General features: G+C 43.8%; 1 protein-coding gene across 1 annotated transcript in view; it reads left to right on the plus strand.

Annotated features, from left to right (window-relative positions):
• The first annotated feature begins 502 nt into the window (after positions 1–502).
• Positions 503–13,342, plus strand: part of GARS1 (glycyl-tRNA synthetase 1) — a 28,598-nt gene continuing 15,758 nt past the window's right edge. The window contains exons 1-7 of the mRNA XM_065666899.1: positions 503–748; positions 4,525–4,626; positions 7,535–7,637; positions 8,714–8,855; positions 9,909–9,997; positions 11,377–11,453; positions 13,167–13,312. Coding sequence (XP_065522971.1) covers positions 572–748; positions 4,525–4,626; positions 7,535–7,637; positions 8,714–8,855; positions 9,909–9,997; positions 11,377–11,453; positions 13,167–13,312 — 836 coding nt within the window. The 5' untranslated portion in view covers positions 503–571. The remainder of the gene's footprint in view (positions 749–4,524; positions 4,627–7,534; positions 7,638–8,713; positions 8,856–9,908; positions 9,998–11,376; positions 11,454–13,166; positions 13,313–13,342) is intronic.

Raw genomic sequence — 13,342 nt, forward strand, 5'->3', positions numbered from 1 at the left:
CGGCTGCAGCAGATTGAAAGAATAACACCCGGTGCCCAGTGCTTCCCTACCCTGCGGCGGGGGCATGTGCCGGGGACCCGGCTCCTGCACAAGGGTACACCAGGCGGGTGAGGTGGCCTGGGTAGGCGATGGGGCCCTGCAGAGCTTTCGTGTGGTGCTGATGGTGGGGGGTCTAGGGCCGGGTACGTCCCCCCACGGACAACTGCTACCGCAGGAGGCGGTAAGGAGCAGTACCCCAACCCCGCGACACGCCGCGCAGGGGGGTGTATGGGGTCGGTGTTTCCGCGCATGAGCAACCCGGTCCTGGAGCGCTGCGTGCGCGACGCGGGCGTTCCCGCGCGCCCCCTGCCGGCCCGCCGGCCGCACTGCACCGCATTGCACTGCACTGTGCTGTGCTGTACTGTGCCGCGCTGCGCTGCGCAGTGCCGTGCCGAATCTGCGGCGGGCTGTCGCTGCCGCCGGCGGCTGCTGCTGGCCGTGCTGAAAGTGCGGCGGCGGTGCGCGGGCCGGCTTTACGCCGGGCGGGATTTCATCATGCGGCGGGGGGCAGGGCGGCGTGCCGCGCCTCTCCATGCCGCTGCCGCCCCGTAGCGTCCTGCCCGCCCTGCTGCGCCTCCTGCGCCGCATCGCCTGCCCGCCCGCTGCTGCCGCCCCGCTTCGCTCCCGGCACGCCCCGGCCGCGACCCCCATGGACGGTCCGCAAGCCGAGGCGCTCCTCGCGCCCCTGCGGCAGGCGGTGCGGCACCAGGTAACCCGCCTTGGCCCCGCTGACCTCGGGGGAACGCGGCTGAGGGGAGTCCCGCTGCTGCGGGTGGCGGCTGACGGCTGCCGGGGTTGGAGACGGGACAGCCGGCGGGGAGGACCCGCCTGAGGGGGGAACGCTCGCCCAGGGGGACCTGCCTGAGGTGGGGACACCCACCCGAGGGAGCCCGCCTGATGGATGGACACCCGTCCGATGGATGGACACCCGCCCGGGAGGACCGGCCTGAAGCGGGGGGGGTTCCTGGTTCTCCCTGAGGGGCCGGGTATGTGACAGACCCGCCCAGAGCTCCGGCCCCACTGCGGCTGGCCGGTGTCTCGGCTCGGGTCTGTGGGGAAACGTCCCACCTTAGAGTCATGCCGGCTTGCGTGGGGTGGGTTTGCCCTCCCTGTGGAGTGAACGCGGTGTTGCCCCTCAGCCCCACGGAGACGGGTTTTCGACCCTCGAGTTGCGCGCCCTGGCGTACTGCGGTGCCCTCTGGGCTCTAGCCTTGAGTAGAGGGGTCACTGTGGATCTGCCAATGGCTTCTGGCCCTCGGGTGTGCAAGTGTCTCCCTTCGGGTGGGTCTTGCTCTGTCACAGGGGAGTGGGCTGGCAACGAGAGCGTGTGTGGGTTTCCCTTGGACTGCCCTTTCCCCTCCCCGTGGTGATGTAGGGTGTTAGAGCTGTCCTGCAGAACTGGATCTGTGCGTCAGTCTACCTGGCATTCCTCTCCCGGGCTTGATGCGTCTTCCTTCTGTGCGTGAGCTTGGGCTGACTTTGCCATGCTCTTAGGACCCCGTATCTGGCTCTTCATGTCTTCTTCAGAAAACAGCCTGCATAGGGTTTATCATCCCATAGGGTCACACAGTGACTTCCTTTTAGAGCTGAGTTTTTGCTGGGTTTTGGAGCTAAACGGTATTCTTTAGAGCTACATGTTTGCCTCATGCAGTAAGGGATAGTATTTGATTTGCACATTTGCCATTGCATCATTCTTACTTGTCTAGATATGTACCTGTCTCCTATTAGCTGGGGCTGCATCCCATTATTTTCCCATCTCCTTCACTATTATCTTTAGCTTCCTTCTTACCTGAGAAGGATTTGGTTGTCTTTACTTCCTAAGCAAATCTTGATCTTGGTACCCTTGCTGTGGGGCTAATGGCAGTGGAGCTTGCTCACAGAATGTGGGAGTTCTCCTCCCTGCTTTAGCAGTAAGACCTGTGCGTGTGGGTTCCCCACGTATCTCCTTTAAGTGGCTGAATCCATAGTCTTCTGCTTAGCTGCACAAATAGCTGTGTGTGTCCCATGTATTCATAGCTTTGTGCATGTGTTTTCTCATTAAATGAGTAGATTTATGGCTCTCTAATTATACCAGTTCTTCAATGAGTTTTTTTTTATGAATCATTGTACAGCATAATGCCTTGGCAAGAGGGCCTGTAAATAAAATTATGATCTCTAGAAGTAGCCAATTTATTTTAAAATCCTGTATCTTGGATGCTGTCATTTGCCTTTAAAGTACCAGTGTACCCCATCTTTCAGGCTGCCTTTGGGATTGAAAGAGTAGTGTGAGGTAGCAGGGAAAGGTTTGTGGGTAAATTTGAATAGCTGAGACCACGGATATTGTGTCTTACAGCTGACAGCAGCAATTCACTGAGATATTTGCACAAGAGGAAACGGAGGGAGTAATGAAGATTGGGGTAGTTGATACTTTATGATGCAGGTGACCCTGGCTATCAGCTCATGGAGAGGCATATTTAATTAAACCTCAGGGACTCTTAACCTATGGAGTGAGCGGCGTATCTTCCTGCAGCAGTGCCTGATGCAATAAGCTGCCGTGATCCAGGGGTGGATCCCTCTCTGCTTTACTGGTGTATGGGACAAAGCTGCAGCAAAATTTGCCACATCGAGTGCTGCTGTGCACTCCTCCTCTGGGTTGGGCTCAAGACTGTAGCTTTAATTAGACTGAGTCCTGTCAGCAAACATCATTATTTGCTGCAGTTCTGATTTATTTTTTTTTTTCTCCTTGTGTGTGTCTGAGCACTCTTCTAGATCAGGACAAAGAGTTGCTGCATGCTGCTTTTAGATGCTCAGCAATGAGCAGGGTGCTAGATCTGTTGAGTCAGCAGTTACTGCTTTGCTGCTTACTGCCTTGATGTTTTTCCACAGCTGACCCCCTTGCTCAACAAAGGCAATTTGGACTTACTACTTTAAAAGAGGGAAAAAAAAAAAAAAAAGAAAACAGATCAGATCCCTCCCTCTGCCACGTTACCCGGGAATGGCAGTTGAAGTCCTCAGCCTGACAGTGAAAGTTTCACATTTTGGTATAACTAGTTAACAGGAAGGAAACAGCAGATTTGGTTTATTCTTGTAGCCAGCGGGGTTAGGGAGCCTGACAGGTTTCTTATTTTTCTTTCTTTACATTGTGTGTGTTTTAATGCAGTCTTTTGAGATTTCCTCCTTTTATTAATAAAATTAGCGTTTGAGTTCCTTAGTCTCTGAAGGTCTTTTAGCTCTTCTGATCTGATTACTGAATGGCAGTCTGTGCATTCTCTTCTCTTTGGTTTCTCAGTGCCTGTAATATTAATGTCAGAAAAGCTCAGAATATATGCAGAAGCCGGTATAGTGGAAATGTTGCAATATGTTTGGATTGTTTTGGGGGAGGGGGTTTCTTTCTTTTTCTTTCCTTTTTTTTTTCTTTTTGGCTTTGTTTTTGTTTAATAGACAAGTGTAGGATGAAAGAAAAATGCTGAACTTGGAGCATCCCTTTCTTAGAATATACCGCTTGAGAGGGCATTGACATCTCTGTGCCTTTTCTTCCTTGGTCAGCTCCTTTGTCTTTCTCAATAATTGAAGATAGACCTTGGGTTTGACTGAAGAAGAGTGGGCTCAAAGGAAGACTTTTAATTAATTTATCTCCAAGAGCAAGCTGGGCATGACTGCTGAGGATCATGCTCAGCGGAGCATGCTGTTGGGTGTTTAGGGTTGAGCATTACCTTGCTGGCATGAAAGGGGAGAATTGTCCCCACAGGGAAAGAGACCTTTGTGGAAACATGACAAGGTGATGGTGATGGTGGTTTGTCTGAGGTTAAGACCTCTATGTAAGCCCACTGTAAGGTTTTGCTACTCTGAAAAATTTAGGCTTTGGGTTTTTTTTGGTGGGTTTTTTTGATCTTATTTCCCCCCCCACACACACTCCATTCTTTCTGAACGTTACTGGGTGAGTTTTAAGAGCTAATGTTTTTACAGGTAATGCAGTGCTTTTTTCACTTAAGCTGAAAATGGCTGTCTTCTGTGAGACCTCCTTCTAAAAAATTGTCTAATTTTGAACGGATATGATAGAGAAAAAGAAGTCTAAAATAGTCATAAACTTAGAAGAAAAGGGGTAGAAAGAAGACTAGCTTTATTACTGAGAAGAGCATCACAAGGCCTGTGTTAACTGAGAATCCACTTAGTGCATCCTCAAAGATAGAAAACTAGGATTTGTGGAAATCTGATGTGAAGTGTTACATACAGGAGTGTATTTGCACACTGAGATTTAATAACAGGTCTGGGATTTAACAATAGTGTGTGGGGGTTGAATTTCTCTAATGATGTCTTGTTCCAACACTAAAATGCGTGTGTCTCACTTCTACCAATTGAAGCAGCCTTTTGAGACCTCTGTGGAGAGTGGGGAGGCAGGACAAAGCCTTCCCTTTGGATTGCTGAAGGAGCTGAAAGGAGGAGAGCTCTTGTTTGTGGTGGTCAAAGAAAGAATCTGTGTCATATGCTTTTTCTTCTTTTTTCTAGGGAGAGTTGGTACGGAAACTGAAGGAAGAGAAAGCTCCCCAGGTGGATATAGACAAAGCTGTAGCAGAGCTCAAAGCTCGGAAGAGGGTCCTAGAAGCAAAGGTGAGTCTGGAAATTAAATTTGAGTTCTACAGATTTGTCTGAAAAGCCTTGAAATCTCTACTTCATGCTTTTTTATAGTATTGATTTCGGCTAAACAGTCACAGCAGGGTGGACTGTTTGAATAACTTCTGAAATAGTTTGCATTTTCCAACTAGTGGCAGTTTCATCTGTTATGCTACTGTCTGTTGGCATTAAAGCACAGTAAGCAAATAAATAAATATGGGTTCAGGTGGTTCATATTCGAAGTTGAAATTCAGTCTATATGGCACTGATCTTTGTTTACTGTATAGATTTTTTTGTGTACAGTGAGAGGACATGCTGTTCGTGATAGTGAGTCTCATATTCAGATCTTTCGTGCAGCATTGAAATTCCCGGAGTGGCATAGAATATATTTCCTTAGAAACCATTTCTTTGCTACGGTTTAAACAAAGTTTTGGAGATGTTTCAAGTAGCCTGTGTTTTTTCTCAGCCTTAAAGAAAGGGATGTATTGAAATTGTGCCCCTTTTTTTAGAGGCAGTTTGGGCTCTGAAAAGTCTTTCTGCAAATGGAATGATGGGATTCCAGGTTTTTATTTCTAGATCAGTAAGGAAGTGAAAATATACCTCCTTGTTCTGCAAGCTTCCCTCCCCTTCTCAAGCTAAAATAACAAAAAGAAATACCTGAAGCTTAAAAACAGTCAGGTGTGCAGATTCACTCAGGAAACTGTGAGGTTCTTTCTAGTTTGTATTCCATATAAAGATTGTAATTTGGCCATAGTCTTAACAACATATAAATAAATCAATAAATGCACCTCTGCTTTCAACTAACTTACTGTGAGAACATGAGTATACCCAAATTGTTGACCCTGTTTGTTCTACAGAGTCAGGTGAGGCAAACAGGTAGCATTCTCTGTCAGGTCTGGTATTATAGCTATCTGTTTGCATACATTTAATCCAAGTAAAAAGATATCTTTTTTACTTAGTATTTAGCATAGAACTATGCTTTGAAACCATTGCATGAACCCTGTATTGATAGCCAGGTTGTCCTGGAGTAAGTAATGTATAAATGTTTTCCCAATTCTGTTTCCTAGCCCTTGAAACTTGACATAGAGACATGTAGCAAGGCAGGTTAGGAGCTATGGTATCCCTGAGAGTCCCACTTTTCTGTTGGAAGAGTGCCTGTAAGATGCAGAGTAGAGACATGCTTACCAGTTACACAATTTGTGTGGGCTGTATCCCAGTCTATACAAGAATGACCTTGCAAACTCAGCATCTGCCCTTGTGAATGCAGTGCTCCAATGTAGTCTTTCCGTCTTGATGGTGTGATGGTGTTTCCAACAATGCCTCGCAGTCACTTGCACGTTTGCAGAAGGCAGCAGTGTGAATTGCTCTTTAGCTTTAACAGCTGCTGGTACAGTTTTCAAGTCCTGTGATTCCCACCTAAAGATAGAGTGGTTCTGAATTTGAAGCTTTAAACAGGGCAGAGCAGTTGAGTATTTAAAATTCCTCAGCTTTATGTCCTCAAACCGTATCATAAATCAGCAGATGATTCTTCTCCTATGCAAGGTCTTTATCCTCCTTGAAGCCAAACACAGTCACTTTTCTGCCTTATATTTGTTAATATATTTATGTTAATGAACGTATGCCAGGTGGAAGAGACTGTATCTTGACTTCTCTGCCAGTTTAACTATTCTCTTTTAGGTAATAGAAGAGGAGCTCTACAGAATTCTGTACCTGCTCCGGTTTACTCCTGCGCTGCTGGCCATTTCTCCTTGCCAGTTCAGAATTGGCTTGTGTCACTGTTCTCCTTTGGTCCATCTCTGGGCAAAAGCCATTGTTTCTGTTAAGGGACTCTGGTCATTGTGAAATGTGGTTCTGTGTTTTTAGGCAGAGCGTGCCAAATAGATTCACTCTCCATGCTTTAAAAGTACTGTTCTAGTGTTTGCTGTCATGTGGGCTCTCTGACTCTTTCTGTCTCTCGTGCAGTTATGCCTTGGCTTATGCAAAGTTATGGCAGCAGCAGAGGTTCAGTGCTTTTAAAATCAGACTATGTTTATATGTCTTTGCAGGTGCTAAAAAAAAGAAAAGTTTGAAATTATTGGCTGTGCAGTACTTTGTGTTACCAGAACACTGTTCAAAATGATACTGTTAGCCACAAGGATCTGAATTAATTTCCTGAACTTCTGGGCCTAACCCTGCTTTAATTATCAAAACATATTTCATGAAGAAAAGCTTTCTTTGAGTTCATTAACAGAGTTGGTTGCAGAAATCAAAGTTTTTCAGGTAAAATAGTGGGTCTGCTGTAAAACACTTTCACAGAATCTGATCAGGGCATTTAAACACTCTTTGACTAAATTTTCTGAGTGCAGGGGCCGTATTTGTGAAAGCCTGCATTTTGCGAATAGGTATTCTTTGTGCAAATAACTAAATATGCAACTTTGGAGAGTTCAGGGATGATGTTTATAATCTTCATTGTCAGAATTCTTTCATGGAAGTAACACTTTATTGAAAGCTTCATATATGCCAAGAGTTAGGTGTTTGTAGTCTAGTCACTTCAAGCTGTTTTTATAGTCAGGAGAGGGAAATAGGTCAGAAGAATTGCTTTGGAAATTGGCATTTCTTTTCCATGATTGTAAGAAAAGCTGAGGATAACTAGCTCAGGCTTAGTCATCTGAAAGTTAGGGCAGATGAGTCCACCTCAAGTGTCTAAAATGCTGTATTCAGACAATAATGTTCTTTATTGAGTGCTTGAATCTCAGTGTGACTGCTTTGGAATCTCATGCTCTTTGGAAAAATGAGCATGTTGGCGGGATACTTTTGTTTCAGAATGGTCTTTGCAGACTTTTGACTTACAGTGATGAATAGGGAGGATTTCTGCTCCTGCCATAATTGGGAGCTATTAACTGCTTTCGGTTTGCTTCAATTACAGGAGCTGGCCTTACAGCCCAAAGATGACATTGTGGACAGAGTTAAAATGGAAGACACTCTGAAAAGGAGGTTTTTCTATGATCAAGCCTTTTCTATTTATGGAGGTATGGCTTTGAAGAAATTTACGTTTTAATCCCTTTAGGCTAATGTTCTTATCCTTCTAGCTGTGTGAAATGCTGTACTCTTGCAATGTTATACTAATGCAACATAAAAGTGTTTTTGGCTTTTTTTTTTTAAGTTGGCGTCAAACTTTCCTGCTTGTGTCTGTAGGCTCTTCAAAAGTTCTCCCTTCCTAAAGTGTTTCAGTGGGAAGGGAGTTCAAATTTTGTCTTTTGCTTTCTGAATGTAAATGAGAGGACTTCAGGATGCATGTTCCATTCATTACATTGCAGAAGAAGGTTTCTTTGCAAAAGGGTAGAGTGTTTTGGCATTTACGGGGGTGATCAGCTAATACCCTTGTGACCATTCTATCTCTATCTGAGTTTCTCTTGGCACAGTAATGCTCAAAACTGCTTAGAACCTGTTACCTTAGTGAATTTTGTGGTGCAGGTGACCACACATGGCTCTTAAACCTCCTCACATGCTGATTTGGGCATCTCAGGAGTGCAGCACAATGCCTGTGTGGTTACTGCTTTTTTACCCAAGATGCTGAAATAAAAACTCTGAGTTGTTTTGTTGGATTTTTCTTTTTTTTTTCATCTTTGTGCCTAAATTGGTGATTGGCAGATATGTGTTATTACTGACAATAACATACTGCTTTAGCCCATGTGTTATCTTTTTTTATTATTCTGATTCCTCCTTCAGATAGATTGCTCCCACAAAACTCACCACAAAACAAAGTCCATTGGTGGATGAAGTGTGGCTTTTAGAGTTGTTTATTGGAGATACTTAATAGTTTCAGCTTCTGTCACCCTCTGATGCCCCAGTGTGCTCTTCAGCTGAACTGTATTGGTTACTCAGTAAGGCAGTGTCTGTCTAGGTGCTTCACAGAGTTTACTTACAGCCTTTATGTCATGAGTTAAGGGAAGCTGATGCTTCATGCTCAGAAAATGACCTCAGCCTTAAAGCAGCTGATGGAGATGCTGAAAAGGGAGGACATTTCCTCCAAACAATATTGGTTCATGCAGTCTTGCACCTACCACATTTTTTTAATTTTTTTTTCACCTTTTTCTCTCTGCAGGTGTCAGTGGTTTGTATGACTTTGGGCCTGTTGGGTGTGCTTTGAAGAACAACATCATCCAAGCATGGAGACAGCACTTTATTCAGGAAGAGCAAATCCTGGAGATTGACTGTACCATGCTCACGCCAGAGCCGGTTCTGAAGTAAATATGAGTCTTTTGTTCTGCAGCATGTAATTTCTGGTCATAGTTGATTTTTACAGTCTTCTGTAAAATACCCACAGGGATTTTGTGGCTGGGTCACCCAATTTCATGCCTTGTTGCAGTGCAAAATAATTAGATTGCAGTGCACAGGTCAGTGTGCGAAGCTGTTGTTCCATAAATCAGGGAGGACAGTAGGACTTGTGTCCGCAAGTCTAATGTCTTAATGTCACCTAGTAGTCCCATTAGGTAAGAAATACCTAATTGAATTACTACCTCTTTTCTTACCTAAAATAATTGCCTCTTTCTGAAAGATCAAGAAGACAAAAGGATTAGGTGACTTGCCTAAATATGGAACACCTTGGTTGTAATTTAGGGCGGTGGCCAGGTTGCTTGACCATCTTTCCCTTCTCTGTGGAGGACTGGCAATATGCAGTGTGTTAATTGAGCTCTGAATCCATACGAGGCTTTGTAGTTCTGGGGATTAAAGCCATCTTTTATCCACAGATGAGGTACAGGGCCTATTGACCAAGTAGGGGACTGTCTTCCAGGGTGAGAGCATAGTTCAGACTCTGAACCCTTTCACCTCTGTGTGCCTCAGCTAACGCTACCCACAGGTTTGTTAAGTATGTCAGGAGCTTTCAGGCAGCCTGAGCTGAGTCAACTGCATTACTTTCTATGGGTCACAGCATAATGGGCAGCTTTCATGGATCACTGGTGTAAAATAGTGGGAATCTATCCACCTGAATTACTGGTTACTCCTCACAACTGCATCTATGTCTTGCTCCAATCACATTTCAGTTTCTAGAGGCACTAAGAGTCACCTTAACGAGATATTTGAAGATTTTAGATATATTGATATTTCTCACAGATCAGATTTTCTGTGGGATGGTACTGCTTAATATAAATCTATAATCTGAAACAAGAGCAAGCCTGTGGTTTGAGTGTGCAGATTGCAGGACTTCTCTTTGATAATGATCCGTCCACTGGCATCACACAGTACCTACAGATTCTAGTGGCAGCTTTCATGTTCCTTTTTTGTGTTGTCTTTTCTAGGACTTCTGGCCATGTAGAAAAGTTTGCTGACTTCATGGTGAAAGATGTGAAAAATGGGGAATGTTTCCGTGCTGATCATCTCTTAAAAGGTTTGGTTTTCATCCAAGGCTGGGTGGGCTTGGGGATTTCTTGCAGTGGTACAAACATAGGAAAAGAGTGTCTTTCTCAAGAAAGGCCAGTTGATGTAGCCAGTCTTTCACATTTGTGTTTGTAGTTCATTAATCATACGTACCGATGGTCCCTTAAGTTCTCAGTTCTACCCAAATGTTGTGTAATGTCTTCAGCAAGGTACAGCATCTCTAGAAAATAGGTCCCTTTTTATCCTGTGTTATCAGGCCATAAAAGATCACTGTGTTTAAGCTGAGTACTGTCTATGTAACAAGGTTCTTGTTCTCTGCCATGTTCTAGTCTTGGTTTTCTTGAGTTTCAATTGCTTTTTGTTCAGAATTGATAAATGATTTAATGATGATGTAAAGAGGCAGAGCATGCTTTCCCTATGCAGAAGTTAGTTACAAGGCAGCTGCTGACATTCTTATACCTTAGAATTCAGCTGGCTTTTGGGAACACTAAGTAGACTTCAGGCATTCTTTAGGTTTGCTAAGTCCTAAGACTTCCTTCTGGTTATTGATTAAAATTTGTTAAACAAAGAAAAACCACATGAAGGAATTGTAGAAGTAAGAAACCTACTAGAAAACTTTCTCCTGTACAGCTCCATTGTGACAGGATCGTTCTGTTCTAGGTTTAAGTGGGTTGTGATCTCCAGTTTTCTAGCCTTTTCCTTGGAACTTAAGTATGTAGAACAATCCATATTAGCATAAAGCTGCTTTCATAATATTCAGTTTAATTTTTTTCTTCATTAAAACGAAACAACCCAGAAGCCCGTCTAACCTCTTACTGCTTTGCACACTGAACAGCAATAGAAACAAGAGTGCCCCTGTCTCATCTGCAGCCCATCACTGGTGAACAGCCACCTGCTGCTGCTGCCACTAAAAAGTCTGACTGTGTTTTGCAAATGAGAGTGGGAAGTCTTGGTGTTTGTATCTCATGGAGGATGTTGTGCTTTAAAGTGGGATGCTGTCTAACCTTACTGTACCAACTCAGTATGTGCCTCTGAGTGCATTTGGATAAAATTAGCCTTGCTAGCTCAGGATCAGATGTTGCTTTTAATTTCCAGTCTGTATAGAAAGAAAAGAAGGAGAAAGGGACTACAGAGCCAATGCTTGGCTTTAGAGGAAGGAGTATTGGAAAGAAACTAGATAAAGACCTGTTGTTTTCCTTGTGGCACACCTACAGTGAACTGCTGATGAGCCTTGCCCTGAGGACATGAGTGAAATTACCTTGACAGACACTAGTGACAGCTGGTAGACATACACTTACACTGGAAGATCTTCCTGATTTGTCAGGCTTTAGATTGGGGTCAGTGATGGGGTTGCAGTATAAACTCACTACATATGTTACTTGCTTGCAGCTCACCTGCAAAAGCTTATGTCTGACAAGAAGTGCACAGCAGAGAAAAAGGCAGAAATGGAAAATGTTCTAACACAGGTAGGTGCCTGCATGGGGAGGTGAATGCTTCAGGGATGTGTGTGTAGCAGAGGAAGTATAATACGCCAAGTCCAGAGACAGTGTGTCCCTTCTGTGTCTCTGAAGGTGCTCAGAAGTCTTTACCTCAGAAAGAAATTTTGGGCTGTACATGCTCCTAAATACTGAAAACTTGCTCATTAATAAATACTGAAAACTTGCTGGGTAGTCACATGTCCTTCCTTCTGCTGTTCTGGAGAGTTATCACTATCATATTTGTCTCTTGAATGTTGGGTTGGTAGGGCTGAACCTCTGTCCTTGGAGATTCACACCCTGGCAAAAGGCCTGTTTCTTCTGAGTCCCCCCTTTACCTTTGTAAATCCCTCACTGCAGTATTATAATACAAAGGAAGAGAGATGGATGAGAAGTTTTATCAGGGTTCTTCTGAATCAGCTTAGCAGTGAATTGCGGTGTTTTAAAGTTGTCTTGGCTTTGAAGCACTTGAGATTTTTCCCTCTGTCTTGAGCACCCCGCACAGATTTTCCTGTGTTTACCCATGAGAATAGCTGGTGCTCCAGGCTAACATTCCTGATCAACTGTACAGATATTTGCCTTTTTTTTTTTTTTTTTTTTTGTGTCTTGCTTTTTTTCTAATGTTTGTCGTCATGACTTCTAGGATAAATGCTTCCAGAATGTTTCCTTCCAGAAAGAGCAACTTACATTTTTCAGTGTATCATATTGCTGAGTAGCTATCATTAGGTTTTCCACACTACAACACTGAACTTTGACCATCCTTCAGGGGTTTCTATCCATTAATAAACTCCTTTTGTCTCCTGTCTTGAGTTTTCTCTGATACATGAAAGATTATGACAATTAGTGCTAGAAACAGCATATTCGATTTTAACTTTGAGTGGTAAATCATTGCTGTACTATTCAGTATAGGTCCTTTATGGTATTAAGTCTAGAAACAACATCTAAATGTATTATGAAAAAGGCTAGTACATAAATGCACAGAACAATGCCAGAAACCGTGGCTGTTGGTGTGGTTAGGTTGCAGTTAGATCTGTGATTCTACTACTGCTTGATTCCCATCTTCCAGAAAAAGGGGAAAGTGGGTTGTTGGGATGGGCTGACATTATCCCGCTTGTGAAAGCATCGAAGTCATTACCAAGTTGTTTTCAGAACAAATGGGAAAATCTTTCACTAAGAAGCCCTGTGCTGCAGATTTGCTCTATTTAACTAAAATGCAGAACACCTCTAAAACATAGCTTGAATATTGTATTTCATGCAGCAGCTGAAAGAGAAATGAATGCAAAGCCCTGCAGAAATTTCAGCTTTCTGCTCTTACTGCTCTATTTTTTTTTTTCGTTCCCAGCACAGTGCTCCCCATGTTTTAGCTGAAACTGTTCAAAAGAAGCTACTGGTGGGTGGTGATACAGTCCCCATGACTTTTCTTCTGCTTTACTCCCACTGTTATGCTTGTTGCTTGCATTTCTATCTAGGTTTCGGAGTTCCTGTGGTATTACTGAGTCGTGGACATGTCTTACTAAAATGGGTTTACAGATGTGCAGTGTGTTCTTCTATTACTGGTTCAAACTTGAAAATTTAGGTTAAAATGGAATATTTTGGGCAGGTGATTCAGAGCTGTGGATCATGCTAAGCAAAAGAGGAAGAGGACGTAATTAATTTGTTATCTTGTCCAGTAATTAAAATAATTCTCCTGTGTTTTGATATTAGTTGGACAATTACGGCCAGCAAGAACTTGCAGATCTCTTTGTGAACTACAATGTGAAATCACCTATCACTGGGAATGACCTGTCCCCTCCTGTTTCTTTCAATCTGATGTTTAAGACCTCCATTGGGCCTGGAGGAAACATGCCTGGGTAGGTACTCATGCCACTCACACCTTTCCT

The sequence above is a fragment of the Lathamus discolor genome, chromosome 2 (genome assembly GCF_037157495.1).
Source record: "Lathamus discolor isolate bLatDis1 chromosome 2, bLatDis1.hap1, whole genome shotgun sequence".
Classification (NCBI taxonomy): Eukaryota; Metazoa; Chordata; class Aves; order Psittaciformes; family Psittacidae; genus Lathamus; species Lathamus discolor.